At 42.0% G+C, this 23,945-nt stretch overlaps 1 protein-coding gene across 1 annotated transcript; it reads left to right on the forward strand.

Annotated features, from left to right (window-relative positions):
* The first annotated feature begins 552 nt into the window (after window positions 1-552).
* On the forward strand, window positions 553-6,371 carry LOC138964703 (uncharacterized). Its single transcript, XM_070336726.1, has 4 exons — window positions 553-685; window positions 2,441-2,534; window positions 2,963-3,129; window positions 4,559-6,371. The coding sequence occupies exons 1-4, from the start codon at window positions 628-630 to the stop codon at window positions 4,762-4,764; spliced, it is 525 nt and encodes a 174-aa protein (XP_070192827.1). The 5' UTR covers window positions 553-627; the 3' UTR covers window positions 4,765-6,371.
* The last annotated feature ends 17,574 nt before the right edge of the window (window positions 6,372-23,945 follow it).

Raw genomic sequence — 23,945 nt, forward strand, 5'->3', positions numbered from 1 at the left:
CACTACATACCCTACACTACACTACATACCCTACACTACACTACATACCCTACACTACACTACATACCCTACACTACACTACATACCCTACACTACACTACATACCCTACACTACACTACATACCCTGCACTACACTACATACCCTACACTACACTACATACCCTACACTACACTGACTACATACCCTACACTACACTGACTACATACCCTACACTACACTGACTACATACCCTACACTACACTACATACCCTACACTACACTACATACCCTACACTACATTACATACCCTACACTACACTACATACCCTACACTACACTACATACCCTACACTACACTGACTACATACCCTACACTACACACCCTACACTACACTACATACCCTACACTACACTACATACCCTACACTACACTACATACCCTACACTACACTACATACCCTACACTACACAACATACCCTACACTACACTACATACCCCACACTACACTACATACCCTACTTCGCCACCCCTTTATATTGTTGATTTAGGACGTACCCGGGGTGACTTATACACACCGTACGCTGTGTGTTCTTAGTTCCGACTATTCACTGTCTCTTTCAAACGAGAAAGGTCAAAGACACCAAAATGGCGGCCCTTCCAGAATCGTGTTTCCTTTCTCTCTTGCTTCTTCTCCTTGTGATAGGTAAGGGTCTTTTTTGTGTTGTTTTCAGCAGTTTTGATCAATAGAAAGTTGTGTCCCTTTTGTTTATTTGTTTGTTTATTTGGGTTGTTTGATTGTTTGAATAAATGTATGTACATAATTATGATAGAATATTGATGTATGAATTGAAGAAATGTATAAGAACACAAGAATGTACGAATGACAAAGAACAAATGTTTATTTTTGAATGTTTTATGTATGTTTTATTACGGACACAAAAGCTCAGCAATGCAATTTCTCTTTTAGAGATTAATAAAGTTATTGTATTGTATTGTATTGTATTGTATTGTTAGGGTCCATTTTGTACTGTTTGAATAATTGTAAAAAGCAACAACAACCAACAGATACATTTTTCGTTCGTTCGTTCGTTTGTTTGTTTGTTTGGTTGCTTATTACGGGTGGGTAAACAATCACACAATGCACATAATTAGAGTCAGACAAACTTTACAAATCAAAGTAGATGATTTGATTATCATTCTCTTTCATAACTAACTTTCTGTGGGTGAAGTTGTAATTATCTACGTCTGTATATATTTGAATTAAATGTTACGTGAACGTTCATCGTGAAATAGTCATGATTTAATACAATCACATGTTGTTCCTTTAATGTTCAGAATTTTAATTAAAGTACACCTTTTCTTAGTGAGGACAACTGATTGATATCTAATTTGATCATTTACTTTTCTTCCTGGAGTAAACAGAACTGAACGAAAGCATACAAGTTGACAGAGATTACTATCTGCGCGTTCCGCTATTGAACTTCAAATAGATCAGCGATTTCTTATCGAACCATTGTCACCTGTGGGGTACGGGCCAGTGCTATCATGAGAGAGAAAATTTCTCTTTATTCGCAACTGCACACTGTTTATTGTTGTTCGGTCGGCAGTGATAAGGTGTGCGTCGTTGCTTTGGTAGAGTGTTAAATCAGCTAGGCAGTGTAAACTATACACAGACAGAAAGACAGCCAGACAGACAGACAGACGCAGACACACAGACAAGCAGCCACGAACATGCCCACACACACGAACGCACGCACGCACGCACGCACGTACACGCACGCGGCACGCGCCTACACGCACGCGGCACGCACCTACACACAAACACGCACGCACGCACTTACGCACGCACTTACGCACACACGCACACACGCACGCACACCCACACACACACACACATACATAAACACACACACACACACACATAAACACACACACACACACACACACACACACACACACACACTCACTCATTCACTCCGCTATTTAATCATGCAATAAACAGAAAGATAGACACACCGATGGTCATATCACCAAACTAGCCCAACACAAAAATACACCTCCCGCTTCCATGAGAATCATAAGGCCAAAAAAAAAATAGGTGTGGTTACGGTAACATAGCCACAAAAAAATAGGGTAGGAAGGTAGGCAATCACTTTTTTTTTTAAACTTTTTTTCTAATGTGTACAAATTAAATCTACTTGACCGGGAAATAAGTGTGCGACTCGGGCGCTTTCGCTTTCATTGCGTTTTCTGCACTCGTTTTCTTGTTTTGTGGTTTTTTTTGTTGACAAATGTAATAAAAAGTTATAGGGTCGGCCCCTACAAATAGGGTAGGTCGGGTTACCGTAACCACACCTATTTTTTTTTTAGGCCTAACACAAAACTGGAAGGCAAGAGAGACAATGAAAATGACAAAAAGACTCATTTTATTTCAATAGTTTTTTCATTCGCGTGGCAGGTATCTCGGAGGCCGGGGAATTCTGCTACAATAACGGCGTCTACCTGGAATACTGCGAGTATGGCTGCTGTTCGGGGTCGTGCTGTTTTTTGTCGTAAGTCATTTTTGTTTTGAGTTTTTTCATGCAAGAATTGACATGACTGTACAGGCGGAGGGGGAGTCGGAACTACAGAAAAGTTGACTTCTACTTCGCTTTGACACCTACTGGCGTTTCTGACTGCCTACCTAGGTACGGTACCTGGACAAACTGACAAACAGACAGACACACAGACAGACACATACACAGACACTGACACACACACACACAGACACACACACACACACACACACACACACACACACACACACGTTTCGCTAGCTACATATTGAAATTCGGAATATCTCTCTCTCTCTCTCTCTCTCTCTCTCCTCTCTCTCTCTGTCTCTCTCTCTTTTTCGCGCCCCCACCCCCCACCCCGTCTCTCTCTCTTTCTCTCAGTCTCTCTACTCCATATGCCTTACACACGATTTTCTAACAAACAGAGCCTGGTTGATCGGAGTCATCGTCGTCGGAAGCATCATCTTCATCTGCGTCGTTATCGCCATCATCTGCTGTGTTGTCAAATCCAAGGGGTCACAGGGCCGAGTGGTTCAACCGGTCAACTTTCAACCCCATGGCAACGTTAACGTCGCCATGGTCAGCCATACGGGTAGGTTCATCTTTCTCTTTCTGTGCTGTGTTTATGTCTGTCTGGCTGTCTGTCCGTCTATGTCGTTATATGTGTGTGTGTGTGGGTGTGTATGTGTGAGTCAGTGTATGTGCGTGTGTGTGTGTGTGTGACGGTGTGTGGGTGTCAGTGTGCCGTGTGTGTGTGTGTGTGTGCGGTGTGTGTGTGTATGGAAGTGTGTGTGTGTGTGTGTAATTGTGTGTGGGCGATTACGCGTGTGCATATGCTTATAGGTGTCTGCGTGTGAGTATATTTTTTACTAAACATAATCTGGGCCAAATTTCAAATCCAAATCAAACAACATCAGCATAATAGCTTTACCATCGACAATCCAAGGGAAGTAATTCAACCCCAACGGGAAACTAAATCGGTGATAGTTCTAGACCAAGTTCCGTCCCTTGGTCAACTGAAGTATACATATGTATATACTAGATGAATACCCGCTTCGCCGGGTAGCCGGCTTCGCCGGGAAGAAGCAGAGCCGAATACCCGGCGAAGCCGGGTGAGTGGCGCACCATACGCCGGCTTCGCCGGGTGAGTGGCGCACCGTACGCGATTGACGCCACACGAAGGAAGGGAGATAAGCGCGCAAAACACTGGAGAAGATAAGGAGCGTTGTGGACAGTGACCTTCTAAAAATAGTAACGGGAATATGGATTGAGCGTTGTGGACAGTGACCTTCTAAAAATAGTAACGGGAATATGGATTGACGCAACACGAAGGAAGGGAGATAAACGCAAAACACTGGAGAAGATAAGGAAGAGTTACTGGGAATGGATGAACAGAAAAACCAAAATCGGTTCAGCGCTGCGCGCTCATAGCACGTGTTGAAAATTCTCATCGACCAGATTGTGTCCGGGGTGTACCTGAATATGCCCACCAAATTTGAAGCAGATCTATCGAGAACTTTGGCCGGCCGTGCATCGCGAACACACACACACACACACACACACACACACACACACACACACACACACACACACACACACACACACACACACACACACACACACACACACACACACACACACACACAGACAGACAGACAGACTCAAGTCGTATATATATATATAGATAGATAAGATGTATATCCGAGATAATCCAAATCAACAATTATGAAAGTAAGGAATGAAGGAACAAAGAAAGAAACAAGAAAGAAAGAAAAAAAGAAACGCACGCACGCACGCACACTCTCACACGCACACGCGCACACACACACACAAACACACACACACACACACACACACACATACACACACACACACACACACACACACACACACACACACACACACACACAGTGAACGAACAAATAAACACAAGAACGAGAACAAACCAACCCAGCACCTCACGAACTCACCAACCCACCAAACAATATCATTTCATTTTATCTTCTTCATTTTACCAACAGGTCAGTCAGGATGGGGACAACCGCCCTACGGTCAAGTCCCCCACCCCCCTCCGTACGGTCAAGTCCCCCACCCCCCTCCGTACGGCCAACACCCCCCTCCCCCTGTCTACAGCGACCCTGCTTACCCGCCACCTAGCCAACCGCCTGGCCAGCCTAGCCAGCCTGACCAGTCCCCGTTTGCCAAGGCTGCCAATAGCGCAACCTAATATTCATATTTCACCAAGAGCTGGGAACTGTACTTATCGTGTGTGTCTCTCTTCTTCATTATACTGTGATAGACCTTAAATAGTACTGTAGAACCTGCCCTTGCGACCACCCTTGGAAGGCGATCACCTGCCCACAAGAACCGCTCCGATCATGGTTCGATGACGAGTATTTCTTCTATAATTCACCTTTACATAGCGACCACCTGTCTATAAAGATTACTTTACTGGTCGGTCCCCTTTTGGTCGTTATGGACAGGTTCAACTGTAAATAGTTTCAAACACGGATACATCCACGTAAACTGAGAAAAGGAACAATGGAATCGGAAGGGACATGATGTTCAACTAACTACCAACCAACCAACGTGTGTGTCTTCAAAAAAAAAAAAAATCTTCTGACATGACTGTACAATGATAGACCTCTTGTTTACACACACATACGCACACATACACGAACGCACTACACAGACACGCCGTACAAACACAAATAATTATAGACATAGACGCAAGCAGACATAGACACATGAACAAACAAAGTCACAGGCACAGACATAGACAGAGATAGACACAGGCAGACAGTAAGAAAGATAACGACACAGGCAGACAGACAACGACACAGAAAGACAACGACAACGACACAGACAGACAGACAGAAAGACAACGACACAGACAGACAGACAGAAAGACAACGACACAGGCAGACAGACAGAAAGACAACGACACAGACAGACAGACAGAAAGACAACGACACAGGCAGACAGACAGAAAGACAACGACACAGACAGACATACAGACAGAAAGACAACGACACAGGCAGACAGACAATGACACAGGCAGACAGACAGAAAGACAACGACACAGACAGACAGACAGAAAGACAACGACACAGACAGACAGACAGAAAGACAACGACACAGGCAGACAGACAACGACACAGGCAGACAGACAATGACACAGGCAGACAGACAGAAAGACAACGACACAGACAGACAGACAGAAAGACAACGACACAGACAGACAGACAGAAAGACAACGACACAGGCAGACAGACAACGACACAGGCAGACAGACAGAAAGACAACGACACAGACAGACAGACAGAAAGACAACGACACAGGCAGACAGACAACGACACAGGCAGACAGACAGAAAGACAACGACACAAGCAGACAGACAGAAAGACAACGACACAGACAGACAGACAGAAAGACGACACAGGCAGACAGACATAAAGACAACGACACAGCCGACAGACAGACAGACAGACAGACAGAAAGACATCGACACAGACAGACAGACAGAACGACAACGACACAGACAGACAGACAGACAGACAGACAGACAGAAAGACAACGACACAGGCAGACAGACAGAAAGACAACGACACAGACAGAAAGACAACGACACAGCCGACAGACAGACAGACAGACAGACAGACAGACAGAAAGACAGAAAGACATCGGCACAGACAGACAGACAGAACGACAACGACACAGACAGACAGACAGACAGAAAGACAACGACACAGACAGACAGACAGAAAGACGACACAGGCAGACAGACAGAAAGACAACGACACAGACAGACAGACAGACAGACAGACAGACAGACAGACAGACAGGGTGACAACGACACAGACAGACAGACAGAAAGACAGAGCGATAGGGTGACAACGACACAGACAGACAGACAGACAGACAGACAGACAGACAGACAGAAAGACAACGACACAGGCAGACAGACAGAAAGACAACGACACAGGCAGACAGACAGAAATACAACGACACAGACATACAAATACACAACCAGAAAAAGACAGACAGACAAACAGACTGAAAAGAGACAGAAAATGGCACAAACACACCAACAGACAGACAGACAGACAGATCGACACACACACATACACATACACACACACACACACACACACACACACACACACACACACACACTAAACATACACCATCAAACAAACAAGCTCCCACGAAGAGAAGAAAGCATTAGTTTCATTTCATTTTTTCCACACATATTTGATGTAGCAATTAGCTTCTCTTTGATATGAGCAAAAAAACATCACAACATTATTCGTCCAGTTTGTTCCCAACGAAATCAAATCCGTCCATGAGCGCTCATTTTAAAATCACATCGAAGGATACCCGCATATTTTGTGTTTCTTTTTCCAAATGATCACCTTTTATTCATCAATTTGTTTAGGGCTGCTCTAAGCTTCAAATTACTAGCCGTCATACTTGGGCGAATGTTTACATTCAAAACCCATTAATCCTATAGCAAAACAGACAATGTTTGTCGCTTGGTGTTCATTTTGTTTAGGAATGTGAGATAAAGAAACAATTGCTTTTTCATAGAATCAATATCGTGTGCTCGCTTATGATTGTGAAATAAAGATCCCCATTCTTGCCAGAGAATCAATATTGTCTGCTCGTTTATGAATGTGAAATAAAGAAACCATACGCATTACTTGCCATAGAATCAGTATTGTGTGTTACTTCGTGATTTTGTTGTTCTTGCTGTCAAATATTATTTTCTTTGGCCCGTGTGACATTCGGAGGCTCTGAGTTGCTTGTCAGTGTCAACTGTCTTTGTTTAAAAAGTAATTTTTCTATAATATTGGTATTCCTTCGCATTGTGGTAAAGGTGTCACACTTCTCGAGTGAATCATCAGAGAGAAAGAGAGAGAGAGAGACAGAGAGAGACAGACAGACAGACAGACAGACAGACAGACGGACAGAGACAGAGAGAGAGAGAGAGAGAGAGAGGAAGGTAGGGTGGGAGAAGTCCGTCACATAGTGCAAGTCGGAGAGGAGAGCAATGCACAGTGGAAAAGCAATTTGTCTTCATGCATTTTTAATTGTTCTAATCATTTCTGGCCTGGTGTTTAACAACACAGCTCAGGACCTCCTTCTGTCTCCGTCGATCCATCTCTTATTTCTTTTTTGTGGTGTCCATGAATCTCTCCTTGTGTGTGTGTGTCTGTGTGTGTGCGTGTGTGTGTGTGCGTGTGAGTGTGTGCGTGTGTGTACGTGTGTGTGTGTATGTGTGTGTGCGTGTGTATGTGTGTGTGTGAGTGTGAGTGTGAGTTTATGTGTGTGTGTGTGTGTGATTGTGTGTGCGCGCGCGCGTGTGTGTGTGTGTGTGTGTGTGTGTGTGTATGTGTGTGAGTGTTTGTGTGTGTGTGTGTTTATGTGTGTGTGCGTGTGTGTGTGTGAGTGTGGACTTTCTTCTGTCTCGATCCATCTCATCGTTTTTTGGTCCATGAATCTCTCCCTGTGTGTGTGTGTGTGTGTGTGTGTGTGTGTGTGTGTGTGTGTGTGTGTGTGTGTGCGCGCGTGTATGCATATATGTGTGTGGTTTTTTTTTGTATGTGTGTATGTGTGTGTTCTTGGTTTTATGTATGTGTGCGTATTTTAAAGTAATAGGGAGAGAAAGAGAGAGAGAGAAAGAGAAAGAGAGAGATAAAGAGAGAGAGAGAGAGAGAGAGAGAGAGAGAGAGAGAGAGAGAGAGAAAGAGAGAGAGAGAGAGAGAGAAAAAGAGAGAGAAAGAGAGAGAGAGAGAAAGAGAGAGAGGAGGGTGGAGAGAGAGAAAAAGAGAGAGAGAGAAAGAGAGATTGATTGATTGATTGATAAAACTTTATTACAGAAGGATGGAGATTTTAGGCGTTGCCTAGTCTTACAATCTGTCCTTGCTAACTAACATGAATGCAAAACAGACATGAAAACATTCTAGAGAGAGAGAGAGAGAGAGAGAGAGAGAGAGAGAGAGGGAGAGAGAGAGAAAGAGAGAGAGAAACAGACAGACAAACAGACAGACGGACAGACAAACAGACAGACAGACATACGAAGATAGACAGATATTATAAGCGTGAATATCATTTCATGTATATCTCATAGATGCGAAAAAAACACCCCACGCACATTGTAGTTCTTGTGAACTCTTCTTATTCTATTTTTTAGAACCTCAATTTTCAATTAAAAAAAAAAAACCCAACTCGTATTCAAATCTTCCTTCCAGCAATAACAGATGATCATCCATTCCCTCCCTTTCTCCTGCGCCATCTTTAAATTGACGATTTTCACTGACACTCACCCGTCGTCCACGTTCGTAATTTCCCATGGGCAATTCTTGCGACGAGAGCGGCAGGGTTTCCCGCGGGAAGGACTTTTTGCCCTTTCTTGATTTCCCCTTTCTCGCCCTCACAGTCTGTCATAAGACGCGTGGTGCGCATGTCCGACCACATGACAGGAAGTGGCGACATTTTTGCTCAGCAGGTGCCACTTGTCTTGGTCGAGAAAATGAGCGTTTCTCCTTTTTTTATTTTTTTTATTTTTTACTTTAAACATTCTTTTAGATAATTTTCTTTCACGTTTGAAAGGTTCTCTGTTATTTTCTTTGTGTGGCTGTTGTCGTCTTGTTCTTCGTCTTTTATGTGTGTGTTTGCAATCATGAGCTGCCAGGAGGGTTAGAAAAATGTCGAAAACTAAGAGAGGACATTGACCCCAACCCCCAAAAAACACAACGAACAAACAAAAAACACAAGAAAAGCTAAAAACAAAAAAACAAATAACAAAAACAAAACAAAAACCAACAACAACAACAACAACAACACACAACAACAAAATAACAAAAATAACAACACAAACATTTTCTTGTGTAATCATGGTCCGCGTGTCATGTAGGTGAGAGGTGAGAGTTGAGAGTGGGGGAGGGTTTGCTGTGACGATACCCCCCCCCCCCCCCCGCCCACCTTCCTTTTTATTACATTTAGTCAAGTTTTGACTAAATGTTTTAACATAGAGGGGGAATCGAGACGAGGGTCGTGGTGTATGTGTGTGTGTGTGTCTGTGCGTGTGTGTGTGTAGAGCGATTCAGACCAAACTACTGGACCGATCTTTATGAAATTTGACATGAGAGTTTCTGGGAATGATATCCCCGGACGTTTTTTTCTTTTTTTCGATCAATACCTTTGATGACGTCATATCCGGCTTTTTGTAAAAGTTGAGGCGGCACTGTCACACTCTCATTTTTCAATCAAATTGATTGAAATTTTTCTAAAGCAATCTTCGACGAAGGCCGGACTTCGGTATTGCATTTCAACTTGGTGGCTTAAACATTAATTAATGACTTTGGTCATTAAAAATCTGAAAATTGTAATAATGTTTTTTTTATATAAAACGATCCAAATTTACGTTCATCTTATTCTACATTATTTCCTGATTCCAAAAACATATAAATATGTTATATTTGGATTAAAAACAAGCTCTGAAAATTAAAAATATAAAAATTATGATCAAAATTAAATTTCCGAAATCGATTTAAAAACAATTTCATCTTATTCCTTGTTGGTTCCTGATTCCAAAAACATATAGATATGATATGTTTGGATTAAAAACACGCTCAGAAAGTTAAAACGAAGAGAGGTACAGAAAAGCGTGCTATGCAGCACAGCGAAACCACTACCGCGCTGAACAGGCTCGTCAGTTTCACTCCGTTTTACACAAGCGGCGGACTACGGTCATTGTGAAAAAATGCAGTGCGTTCAGTTTCATTCTGTGAGTTCCACAGCTTGACTAAATGTAGTAATTTCGCCTTACGCGACTTGTTCCCTTTCATTCTCCAGGGGATTACAATACCCAATTAACATTTACTTTACTAGAAGGAGAATGGCCAGTTTGTCATTTTTATTCTTTCTTTCTTTTCCTCATTTCTTTTCTAAATTATAATTACTCATTGGCACATTGTCTTTCATAGGCACAAGAGTTTTGTGGAATTCACAGGAGAAAACAAAATGACCCCGAAGGTTCTAATTCATCACGACTTGACTTTACACTATGCCAGTCACAAAGCAAGTGTACAGTGTCGCTCCAGTATAAGCTCGAGAAAGACCAAGGAAAAACAATCTGCGTGAGGAATGACAAAGGAAAAACAATATGTCTGCACTCCACAAAATGATAGTAACCATTTTCTAGGACACGAGCTTATAGACGCTTCCTCAAAGCTGAAAATAGTGACAACTCTCCACCACGACCGTGAGCTCTATCACAAAGTCATTTTCAAGTTCATCAAAGTTTGTATTGGAGGTTGATATTACTCTGGCTTTGTTATCAAAGTTTCCTGATGGCCCAAAAAACCGATAAAGTGTTCTTCTCACGCAACAGCCAATAGAAAGACGCGTCTCACGCGTGACTGCCTTGCGTCATTTCCGCAATTTCCGGCGACTCTTGCTTCGAGGTGCCCAAGGGACACAATCACTTTCTTCACTGCTTGGTCACACGTCACAAAGAGAGAGAGAGAGAGAGAGAGAGAGAGAGAGAGAGAGAGAGAGAGAGAGAGAGAGAGAGAGAGAGAGCACTTTATTGGGAGAGAGAGAGAGAGAGAGAGAGACAGACAGAGAGAGGAGTGACAGAGACAGAGAGAGGGAGAGCACCTTATTGAGAGAGAGAGAGAGAGAGATAGAGAGAGAGAGAGAGCACTTTATTGGGAGGGAGAGAGAGAGAGCACTTTATTGGGAGAGAGAGAGAGACAGAGACAGAGACAGACAGAGACAGAGACAGAGAGAGGGAGAGGACTTTATTGAGAGAGAGAGAGAGAGAGCATTATTGGGAGGGAGAGAGAGAGAGCACTTTATTGGGAGAGAGAGAGAGAGAGAGACAGACAAAGACAGGGACAGAGAGGGGGAGAGCACCTTATTGAGAGAGAGAGAGAGAGAGAGAGAGAGAGAGAGAGAGAGAGAGAGAGAGAGAGAGAGAGAGAGAGAGAGAGAGAGAGAGAGAGAGAGAGAGAGACAAAAACAAACATCCGTTGTTTTTCGTGCTTGTCTCTCATCAAATTAACACATTAAGGTCCTTAATCATTATCTCGCTTGTGTCTACTGGGCGAGCTTCTGGCAAATTTGTCAGATACGTTTATTGTCTGTATTATAAGTGTCTGTGTGTCCACTTCAAAGACCGCTGGGTCGAAGGTCAGTGAACATAACGTTTTGTTTTGTCAATCAGTATTCAAACGTTCTTTGATTCTCTCATCAAGCGATGTCATACGCCTGTTTATATGTATAGTCTACTGTACATACATATGTTCAGCCAAACACGATGGCAGGCTCATTTTCTTCAAAGATCTGAGACGACGGAAAATGGAAACTGCACCGATTGACCTTTACAGTCTGCGTCTCCATAGTGATAGACAGCCTTGAAACGAGTTAGGGTTTCAAAAAAGTATTTCTGCTTTTACCCCGCAGGTTGCTTTTAGACGTGTGAGGTGAGGCGTTGATCCCTTGCCTGAATTTCCATCTGTTGCACTTGTCTGGCTGAATTCTAGCAATTTCTAAATACCGACGAGATTACTTTCAAAATATGCTAAGACTATGTCGAAATCTGACCACAGGACGTTTGTATTCCGGTCTGTGTAACTCTTTGCCTTGCATGCAAACTTGTCTCAAGAAAGTGACCTCCATTGGATACCTCGTAATAGACGTTTTTTTCTCGGAAATAACTCTGTCAGGATTTTAAAGCTATCCAGGACCGATGCCAGGTGGAAGGATGAGAATAAGAATAATGATAAGGTATATAGTCCTGTGTCTGTGAGGTTACTCTCATGGAAATTGAGGCTGCTTTCTCACTCTGGGGACATGTGGACCATTTGATAAAACCCAGCCCTGTCCTTATTCCCTGGATAAAACAATCCACATTGCAACAGTGACAGGGCGGGGATGTAGCTCAGTCGGTAGCGCGCTGGATTTGTATCCAGTTGGCCGCTGTCAGCGTGAGTTCGTCCCCAAGTTCGGCGAGAGATTTATTTCTCAGAGTCAACTTTGTGTGCAGACTCTCCTCGGTGTCCGAACACCCCCGTGTGTACACGCAAGCACAAGACCAAGTGCGCACGAAAACGATCCTGTAATCCATGTCAGAGTTCGGTGGGTTATAGAAACACGAAAATACCCAGCATGCTTCCTCCGAAAGCGGCGTATGGCTGCCTAAATGGCGGGGTAAAAACGGTCATACACGTAAACTTCCACTCGTGCAAAACACGAGTGTGCGTGGGAGTTTCAGCCCACGAATGCAGAAGAAGAGAAGAAGAAGCAACAGTGAAATGACTCAATTCAGGGTGCTAAATTTATATTTGCTGGCATAATACCCAGCCCTGTTCTTCGACTCAGGATAAAACAATCGACACTGACACAGTCAAAAGACTCAAATCGGGGTGCTTAATCTATATTTGCTGGCATAAAACCCAGCCCTGTTCTCAGTCCCAAGATAAAACAATCCAAGTTGAAACAGTCAAATGACTCAACTCAGGGTGCTTAATTTGTATTTGCTAGCATAAAACCCAGCCCCGTCGTCTGTCCCTGGATAAAACAATCCACATTGAAACAGTCAGAAGACTCAAATGAGGGTGCTGAATTTATATTTGCACCCACAGAACCCAGCCCCGTCGTTCGTCCCTGGATAAAACAATTCACATTGAAACAGTCAAAAGACTCAAATCAGGGTGCTGAATTTATATTTGCACGCACAGAACCCAGCCCCGTCGTTCGTCCCTGGATAAAACAATTCACATTGAAACAGTCAAAAGACTCAAATCAGGGTGCTGAATTTATATTTGCACGCACAGAACCCAGCCCCGTCGTTCGTCCCTGGATAAAACAATCCACATTGAAACATCTCTCCTGAATAACTCAACTCAGGGTTAGTTCATTTATATTTGCTGGCCCAAAACCCAGCCCTGTCCTCAGTCAGCATAAAACAACAATCCACATTGAAACTGTTGAACAACTCAACTCAGGATACATATTTGCTGGCACAAAACCCAGCCCTGTCCTTCCTCCCAGGACAAAACAATCCACATTGAAACAGTCAAATGACTCAACACAAGATGCTTAATTTATATTTGCTGGTACAAACCCAGCCCTGTCCTTCCTCCCAGGACAAAACAATCCACATTGAAACAGTCAAATGACTCAACACAAGATGCTTAATTTATATTTGCTGGTACAAACCCAGCCCTGTCCTTCCTCCCAGGACAAAACAATCCACATTGAAACAGTCAAATGACTCAACACAAGATGCTTAATTTATATTTGCTGGTACAAACCCAGCCCTGTCCTTCCTCCCAGGACAAAACAATCCACATTGAAACAGTCAAATGACTCAACACAAGATGCTTAATTTATATTTGCTGGTACAAACCCAGCCCTGTCCTTCCTCCCAGGACAAAACAATCCACATTGAAACAGTCAAATGACTCAACACAAGATGCTTAATTTATATTTGCTGGTACAAACCCAGCCCTGTCCTTCCTCCCAGGACAAAACAATCCACATTGAAACAGTCAAATGACTCAACACAAGATGCTTAATTTATATTTGCTGGTACAAACCCAGCCCTGTCCTTCCTCCCAGGACAAAACAATCCACATTGAAACAGTCAAATGACTCAACACAAGATGCTTAATTTATATTTGCTGGTACAAACCCAGCCCTGTCCTTCCTCCCAGGACAAAACAATCCACATTGAAACAGTCAAATGGCTCAACTCAGGGTGCTTAATTGGACCGAACTCGTCGAACCTTTTCGTGCGTGTAGGGAATTTATGGACATCCGGATGCCAGGGAGCCGATCGGGGCATGCTGAGTGACTAACTATACCTCCCCGCAGTAAAGTAGCCCTCTCTGTCCAGCGGCCAGTCTGCTTTCAGGGTTGCTGACCAGGCGATCGCGTGCGAAAGTGACATAGCACGCGACATGCACGCGCGCTCCAAGCGTAGTCAATTTCGTTTTGTCACCTCCCGTGTCTGTTTCCCTTCTGTCTGGTGTCCCGTTTCTCGACGTGTAATTTACTGTAATGTCTTCCGTTTATGGTTCGTTGGTGTAGAGTTTGGAGGGAAGGCGGAGTAGGGTGGGGGGGGGGGGGGGCGGTGGGGGTGGGGGGGGGTGTCGAGGTTGGTTTTGGTGGTGATGGTGGTTATGTGGTAGTGGTAGTGGTGGTTATGTTTTCAAAGAAAGTGGCTGAGCGGGTATTAAGGCTCGTCCCGCTCGAAATAACTGAAGAGGAGACTACTCAGACAAGGTGGTGTTTATGAGAAAAAAGGAAGGATAAGCAAGTTGCGTGCTAGCCTACACCAGCACCACCTGGCCTCTCTCTGTCCCCCATTTTCGCAATCAACGCAGCTCTCATCATAAAACAACAACAACAACAACAACAACAACAACAACAACAACAACAACAACAACAACAACAACAACAACATTACAAAACATGAAAAATACGTCAAATGGCGTTTGTTGTGCGTGCATGCATATTATATTTATGTGTCTGTTCGTGCGCGCGTGTGCAACAGTGTCTGCAATTGCAACCCCACCTCGCCGCCCTCCCCCGCCCCTTATCCCCTCCATCGTTAAAAACCTCACACCAGGGGGGGGGGGGGGGGGCAGGAGGCTTCTCCATCAAAAAAGCGTTCAATAGCATTAGTAGTGCATACCTGTGTTCGTCTGTGTGTCTGTGCAACAATGCCTGCCCCTATCCATCTCACACAACTCTCACTCATCGCGAACGCCATCAACTCATACTAATAATGAGATGGGGGGGGGGTGGGCAGCAGGCCTCTCCATCAGTCAAAACAGCGTTCAACAGCATTCGTTGTGCACACATCCGTTCGTCTGTGTGTCCGTCCACTCGCGCGAGTGCAACAATGTCTCTCCATCTCACCCAACTGTTACTCACGGCGAACGCTATTAACTCATGATAATGACAGCAGGCCTCTCCATCATATCAACATTCAACGGCATTCGTAGCATAGGTTCGTTTGTGTGTCCGTCCGCTCGCGCGAGTGCAACAATACCTGCAATTCCATCACATCTCCCTCCTTCTCACTCATCGCGAAAGCTATCAACTCATAACAATAACGCGAGGAGGGCGGCAGGCCTCTCCATCAAAACAGCACTGTTCAACGGCATTCGTTGTGCATACACGTGTTCGTGTGTGTGTCTGTCCGCTCCATCACACCCGACTCTCACTCATCGCGAACGCTATCAACTTATAACAATAACGCGAGGAGGGCGGCAGGCCTCTCCATCAAAACAGCACTGTTCAACGGCATTCGTTGTGCATACACGTGTTTGTGTGTGTGTCTGTCCGTTCCATCTCATCCAACTCTCACTCATCGCGAACGCTATCAACTCTTATTAATAATGAGAGGGGGGCAGCAGGCCTCTCCATCAAAATAGCGTTCAATGGCATTCGTTCCGCGCGACATGCTGAAGAGTCGAACCTTTAACTTCAAGTGCCTACATCCGGGTGAGTTGCAGGAGACAGGTCGCGACAACAACAGTTCTGGAACCTTCCAGAAATCCTGCCATTTTCTTCCCCCTCACCACCCAAGACCGCCAAACCCCCTGCTTAGCTGGAGAGCGAGGCATGTGAACGCGGAAGAGACACTCCATGTGACAGTCGCACTAGAAAGAAATAGCACGTGCAACTTTGCGGGAGAAAAAGAAGAAAGAGAGAAAAGAACTGATAACATTTAAAAAAAAGAAAAGAAAGTTTAAACCACATTTTAGCTTTAAATTAAAAAAAAAACTAAATTCAGGTTGTCAAAGTTTTTTTCCTTATGTTCCTGTCATTAGGGAGTTTGGAGGGAGGTTTTTTTTCCTCTTCCTTTTGCATCTTGGGGGTAGGTGGGGGGAGGAGCTGTCACATTTTGTGGAATTCGTGTAGTATATCGAGTTATCCGTTTGAAATATCTAACAATGTGACAATTTTATTTTACTATGTTTAAAGCTATATAAGCTCTCCATTTATTAAGATTTTACAGAGACAATGCGAGGAGAACACTTTTTAAACCTTTCGTATTGAAGGTGATCAGTGTCAAGTCAGGCTGCCAGGAAAGAGCCTCGAATCAAACACACACCCGACTAGCATCATACGATCTGTCACCTTCTCCTGGCAACTTCTTCTTCTTCTTCGTTCATGGGCTAAAACTCCTAAGTACACTTGTGTTGTTTGCTGGAGTGGGTTTTTACGTGTATGACCGTATGATGGAATAAGTAGCTACAGGCAAAAGGTACAAATCGATCTGCAATACCTAAATCTAAACAACAAAATGACACCGGGTGAGATGAACAAAGTTGAAAAAAAAAGAAATCTGTACTCACCAATACAAGGACAGCACACACACACACATACACACACACACACACACACACAACACACACACACACACACACACACACACACACACACAACACACACACACACACACACACACACACACACACACACATACACACACACACATACACACACACATACACACACACTCACATATACACATGCATGCACACACACACACACACACACACAACACACACACACACACACACACACACAACACACACACACACACACACACACACACACACATATACACAAAGTCAAATGGTCACATAATTATGGAGGCTTCTATGAAGGCAAACAAACAAATACAAAGAGAAACAAACAGCAAAAGCAGCACAGAACCAAAAAGGGATTCACAGATGGAGGGAAACATAAAGGGAAGGGATGTATAATCCACAAAAAGGGGTTGAAAGATGGAGGGAAACATAAAGGGAAGGGATGTATAATCCACAAAAAGGGTTGAAAGATGGAGGGAAACATAAAGGGAAGGGATGTATAATCCACAAAAAGGGGTTGAAAGATGGAGGGAAACATAAAGGGAAGAGATGTATAATCCACAAAATGTGGTTGAAATCCAATGTATTACTGTGCTATGATTACTTTCAACAGACACATTTTGTATTCAAGAAAAATAAATCATCTTGAAAAAATAACGACCAGGAATTTACTTCCAACCTGTGCCCTATTTTCTATAGACGCTCCTAAGCCTTGCGTGTATTTATGAACCAGACTAAATTAACACAGGACGGGGCGTGTGAGTAGAAAACTCTAAACAACCGTGGTTATTACCCTAACCTTGTTCCAGCGTCGCGGACGACGCTGGTATCTGTGGTTGGGAAGAACGTGCCTGTGGAGAATTAGTCTCCAAGCCAAAGCGCGCTGACTCTCCAAGCCAAAACAATTTCAAAGCTGAAAAAAAATGTACAATTTACGCGAAACGATTAAACACAGCTTTCGGGTTTTTTTTTTAATCTAAGATATACATAAATATACCACTCCGACCATAAGGAAAAGAAAAAAAGACACACAAAAAAAAAAGACCGAGAGGAGCCGAGTCAATCCGAGACCAACCGAGAGGACGTGTTTCGCGCCGTTTCGACGTCGTTTGTTCAGATGCGGCCGGTTGGATCAGTTGCGGTCATACAGAAAAGATCTTCAACAATCCCGATCATCATCATGGTACAATAATGTTTTGTGCGCCCCCATGTATGTGTTCTGTGCTAATAATGCACGGTTGTGAAATGTCCGTACACATTTTGTGGCACTATGTAATTGTTAGTGCATCCTCCTGCGGATGCTTCGTGCTAAAAATGCACTTCCATTAAAATATTGTACGCTCATGTCAGTAATATATTTTCAATTGTTTCTCTGTCAATTTCAAGTGTTTGTTTCCAATTACTTCAGTATCTCCATGTTGCAATTCCAGGTGATTCATTATGCATGTGCCAATTTGAGGTGTTTAATTCTGATTCCTGTATTTACAGTGTAAAATTAAAACTATTGTTTTCAAACATTCCTATGACACCTGGTAATGGTTCTGTGGTTTTGTTTTTAATTTGTATTTTGTTTTTTCTGCAATAAATATTTGAAATGGATCTGAGGCCGACTTACTACTTTTAGCACTCTTTTTCACCACATTCCCACGTACAGATATTGCAATATCAACTCTTCCTTTCTACCTGTTTCAAACAAGCTCTATTTTTTAATTAAAAAGTTTTTACTAAATGTCTTAACATAGAGGGGGGAATCAAGACGAGGGTCTTGGTGTATGTGCGTGTGTGTGTGTGTGTGTGTGTGTGTGTGTGTGTGTGTGTGTGTGTGTGTGTGTGTGTGTCTGTCTGTCTGTGTGTCTGTCTGTGTGTCTGTCTGTGTGTGTGTGTGTAGAACGATTCAGACTAAACTACTGGACCGATCTTTATGAAATTTGACATGAGACTTCCTGGGAATGATATTCCAATACGTTTTTTTAATTTTTTTAATGTTTTTATAAACGTCTTTTATGACGTCATATCCGGCTTTTTTGTACAAGTTGAGGCTGCACTGTCACACCCTCATTTTTCAATCAAATTGATTGAAATTTTGGCCAAGCAATCTTCGACGAAGGCCGGACTTCTGTATTGCATTTCAGTTTGGTGGCTTAAAAATTAATTAATGACTTTGGTCATTAAAAATCTGAAAATTGTAAAAAAATAAATAAATTATAAAACGATCCAAATTTACGTTCATCTTATTCTTCATCCTTTTCTGATTCCAAAAACATATAAATATGTTATATTTGGATTAAAAACAAGCTCTGAAAATTAAAAATATAAAAATTATGATCAAAATTAAATTTCCGAAATCGTTTTAAAAACTATTTCATCTTATTTCTTGTCGGTTCCTGATTCCAAAAACATATAGATATGATATGTTTGGATTAAAAACACGCTCAGAAAGTTAAAACGAAGAGAGGTACAGTAAAGCGTGCTATGAAGCACAGCGCAACCGTTACCGCGCCAAACAGGCTCGTCACTTTCACTGCCTTTTGCACTAGCGGCGGACTACGTTCAGTTTCATTCTGTGAGTTCCACAGCTTGACTAAATGTAGTAATTTCGCCTTACGCGACTTGTTTTTTCTTGTGGCTGTTTGATCAATTCATAGCAAGCATTGACTGAAATAAACAATTCATATATCCAGCACAACATGCAATTCATTGACTTTTGACTCTAACCTTTTAACACTTCCCAAAATAAATCTTTGGTGGACATTGCATCGACGCTGTTCATTTTGAATGAACATTTTTCTTGTAAATGTGGTGTCATTCGATCATTCAATCCGTCGGTCCATATTCACAGTCTATTTGCCAGAACGCACATAAACAACTTTTGTTTTTCCTCTTACAGCCAGAGCAAGTATACAAACACCGTTTTCTATGCTAGTCTATTGCCCATTCTCAAGCACAGAGCAGCAGTCCGTGCTGGTTTTCAACCGTTCTTGGTATATGTATATATGGACCATAAAGTTTGGTTTCAGAAGAGAAAGTGTAGCTTTCCGTTCTTGTATATCACCCACTTTCAAGTACAGAAAAGCCTCAACTTCTTCATTCTCTTGCTAGTTTAGATTTGTGTTTTGTGTGTGTGTGTGTGTGATTACGCTTAAAAAGTGATCCTTTTTTTAAGTGAAATTAGAAGTGTAATGCGTCTGCCTCGTCTCATGTTCAGTTGATCTAACTCCAAAGATGGAAATATGAAAAAAACCACTCTAGGAGACTTTGGCAAGGACTAAAAAAACAAACAAAAAAACCAAGCAAACAAGCAAACAAACAGACAAACGAACGAACGAACGAACAAAAAACAAAACAAATATCAACAAACAAACACACAAATCAACAAACAAACAAACAAACAAAAAAAAAACACACAAAAAAACCCACCCAACAACACACAAATCAACAAATAAACAAACAAACACACAAACAAACAAACAAATCAACAACAAAAAAGACACACATAAAAACACAAACAAACAAACTAACAAACAAACAAACCGGGCAAACCAGGAAGCACATGCATTTTTAACAGTCTCTCACCGCCGCAATGGTCTACTGTGGTGTAACACTCCATACCGCAACGGGAATTCTAAGCAGGATGCACGTAACAGTTATTAGACCGAGCATGGTTCATAAGGATAGTTAACAAGTCTACCCAAATTGCGAGCGTGATGCATACTGATAGTCACTAGACCGCCAGAATTACGAGTACAGATCCCCCTGGGATACAAGAAAATAACATTTAAATTGAAACACTGAAATAGACAGCAAGTGGATAAGGAACCCACAAACAGACTAAAACAACGATAGCGCCGTTTGTTCCACGTAGTGTGAAAACTCTTATAAATAATTAACCTACAAAAGATGTAACCAACATGATGGAATTTACCAACAGAGCTCGACTCAAATATTCTTCTTCTTCGTCTTCTTCGTCATTCATGAGGTGAAACTCCCACGTACACTCGTGTTTTTGCACGAGTGCATGGGTTTTTACGTGTATGACCGTTATTACCCCGCTATTTAGGCAGCCATACGCTGATTTCGGATGAGAATCTTCTTCTTTCTGAATGATTAAGAAACAGAGATGGAATGCGTCATTCAGCTTACTGTCTCTTACGAAACTCTGAGCCAAGATTTGCCGCTCCAAGCCCCTGTGGCTGAACGGCAAGCAATGGACAATAAATCCACAGGAGCGTGTTAATCTTGAGACGGTGAATAGTTCATTTTCCGCAGCCCTGCTTTTCTCTGGCACATTTCACCTTTATCGCATTCTCCGCCTCAAGGATTTGTGGGTCATATAAAAAGCTAAGGCGATGAAGGGTTCGGTTCTTCTTCCGTGAGGTGACTTTTTTTTTTTTTACATTTAGTCAAGTTTTGACTAAATGTTTTAACATAGAGGGGGGAATCGAGACGAGGGTCGTGGTGTATGTGTGTCTGTCTGTCTGTCTGTCTGTCTGTCTGTCTGTCTGTGTGTGTAGAGCGATTCAGACTAAACTACTGGACCGATCTTTATGAAATTTGACATGAGAGTTCCTGGGTATGATATCCTCAGACGTTTTTTTTCATTTTTTTATAAATGTCTTTGATGACGTCATATCCGGCTTTTCGTGAAAGTTGAGGCGGCACTGTCACGCTCTCATTTTTCAACCAAATTGGTTGAAATTTTGGTCAAGTAATCTCCGACGAAGCCCGGACTTCGGTATTGCATTTCAGCTTGGTGGCTTAAAAATTAATTAATGACTTTGGTCATTAAAAATCTGAAAATTGTAAAAAAAATATTTGTTTATAAAACGATCCAAATTTACGTTCATCTTATTCTCCATCATTTTCTGATTCCAAAAACATATAAATATGTTATATTTGGATTAAAAACAAGCTCTGAAAATTAAAAATATAAAAATTATGATCAAAATTAAATTTTCGAAATCAATTTAAAAACACTTTCATCTTATTTCTTGTCGGTTCCTGATTCCAAAAGCATATAGATATGATATGTTTGGATTAAAAATACGCTCAGAAAGTTAAAACGAAGAGAGGTACAGTAAAGCGTGCTATGAAGCACAGCGCAATCACTACCGCGCCAAACAGGCTCGTCACTTTCACTGCCTTTTGCACTAGCGGCGGACTACGTTCAGTTTCATTCAGTGAGTTCCATAGCTTCACTAAATGTAGTAATTTCGCCTTACGCGACTTGTTATCTTCTTGTTTTTATATTTAGTCAAGTTTTGACTAAATTTTTTAACATAGAGGGGGAATCGAGACGAGGGTCGTGGTGTATGTGCGTGTGTGCGTGCGTGTGTGCGTGTGTGTGTGTGTGTGTGTGTGTGTGTGTAGAGCGATTCAGACTAAACTACTGGACCGATCTTTATGAAATTTGACATGAGAGTTCCTGGGTATGGAATCCCCGAACGTTTTTTTCATTTTTTTGATAAATGTCTTTGATGACGTCATATCCGGCTTTTCGTGAAAGTTGAGGCGGCACTGTCACGCCATCATTTTTCAACCAAATTGGTTCAAATTTTGGTCAGGTAATCTTCGACGAAGCCCGGGGTTCGGTATTGCATTTCAGCTTGGTGGCTTAAAAATTGATTAATGACTTTGGTCATTAAAAATCTGAAAATTGTAAAAAAAAATAAAAATTTATAAAACGATCCAAATTTACGTTTATCTTATTCTCCATCATTTGCTGATTCCAAAGACATATAAATATGTTATATTCGGATTAAAAACAAGCTCTGAAAATTAAATATATAAAAATTATTATCAAAATTAAATTGTCCAAATCAATTTAAAAACACTTTCATCTTATTCCTTGTCGGTTCCTGATTCCAAAAACATATAGATATGATATGTTTGGATTAAAAACACGCTCAGAAAGTTAAAACAAAGAGAGGTACAGAAAAGCGTGCTATCCTTCTTAGCGCAACTACTACCCCGCTCTTCTTGTCAATTTCACTGCCTTTGCCATGAGCGGTGGACTGACGATGCTACGAGTATACGGTCTTGCTGAAAAATTACATTGCGTTCACTTTCATTCTGTGAGTTCCACAGCTACTTGACTAAATATTGTATTTTCGCCTTACGCGACTTGTTATATTTAGTCAAGTTTTTTTGCCTTTGTTTTGCGATCCCAGTCGGTGGATCGTATACATATAGCAACGGCGATGAAGGGATTTTTTTTCTTTCGTGCGATGATTTCTTTCTTTTACTTTTTGTTTTGTTTTGTTTTGTTTTGTGGTCCTCTCTTTTAAGAGGGGCTATTTGATTACTCACCCGTTTGTGTGTCCTTGGGTTGAAGATTGTAAAGATCCCATTCTCTTCTTCTGGTGATGGCATGACCACCTATTTATATTTAGTCAAGTTTTGACTAAATATTTTAACATCGAGGGGGAATCGAAACGAGGGTCGTGGTGTATGTGTGTCTGTCTGTGCGTGTGTGTGTGTGTGTGTGTGTGTGTGTGTGTGTGTGTGTAGAGCGATTCAGACTAAACTACTGGACCGATCTTTATGAAATTTGACATGAGAGTTCCTGGGTATGAAATCCCCGAACGTTTTTTTCATTTTTTTGATAAATGTCTTTGATGACGTCATATCCGGCTTTTCGTGAAAGTTGAGGCGGCACTGTCACGCCCTCATTTTTCAACCAAATTGGATGAAATTTTGGTCAAGTAATCTTCGACGAAGCCCGGACTTCGGTATTGCATTTCAGCTTGGTGGCTTAAAAATTAATTAATGACTTTGGTCATTAAAAATCTGAAAATTGTAAAAAAAAATAAAAATGTATAAAACGATCCAAATTTACGTTCATCTTATTCTCCATCATTTTCTGATTCCAAAAACATATAAATATGTTATATTCGGATTAAAAACAAGCTCTGAAAATTAAATATATAAAAATTATTATCAAAATTAAAGTGTCCAAATCAATTTAAAAACACTTTCATCTTATTCCTTGTCGGTTCCTGATTCCAAA

Source organism: Littorina saxatilis, linkage group LG4 (genome assembly GCF_037325665.1).
Source record: "Littorina saxatilis isolate snail1 linkage group LG4, US_GU_Lsax_2.0, whole genome shotgun sequence".
In the NCBI taxonomy this organism is placed as follows: Eukaryota; Metazoa; Mollusca; class Gastropoda; order Littorinimorpha; family Littorinidae; genus Littorina; species Littorina saxatilis.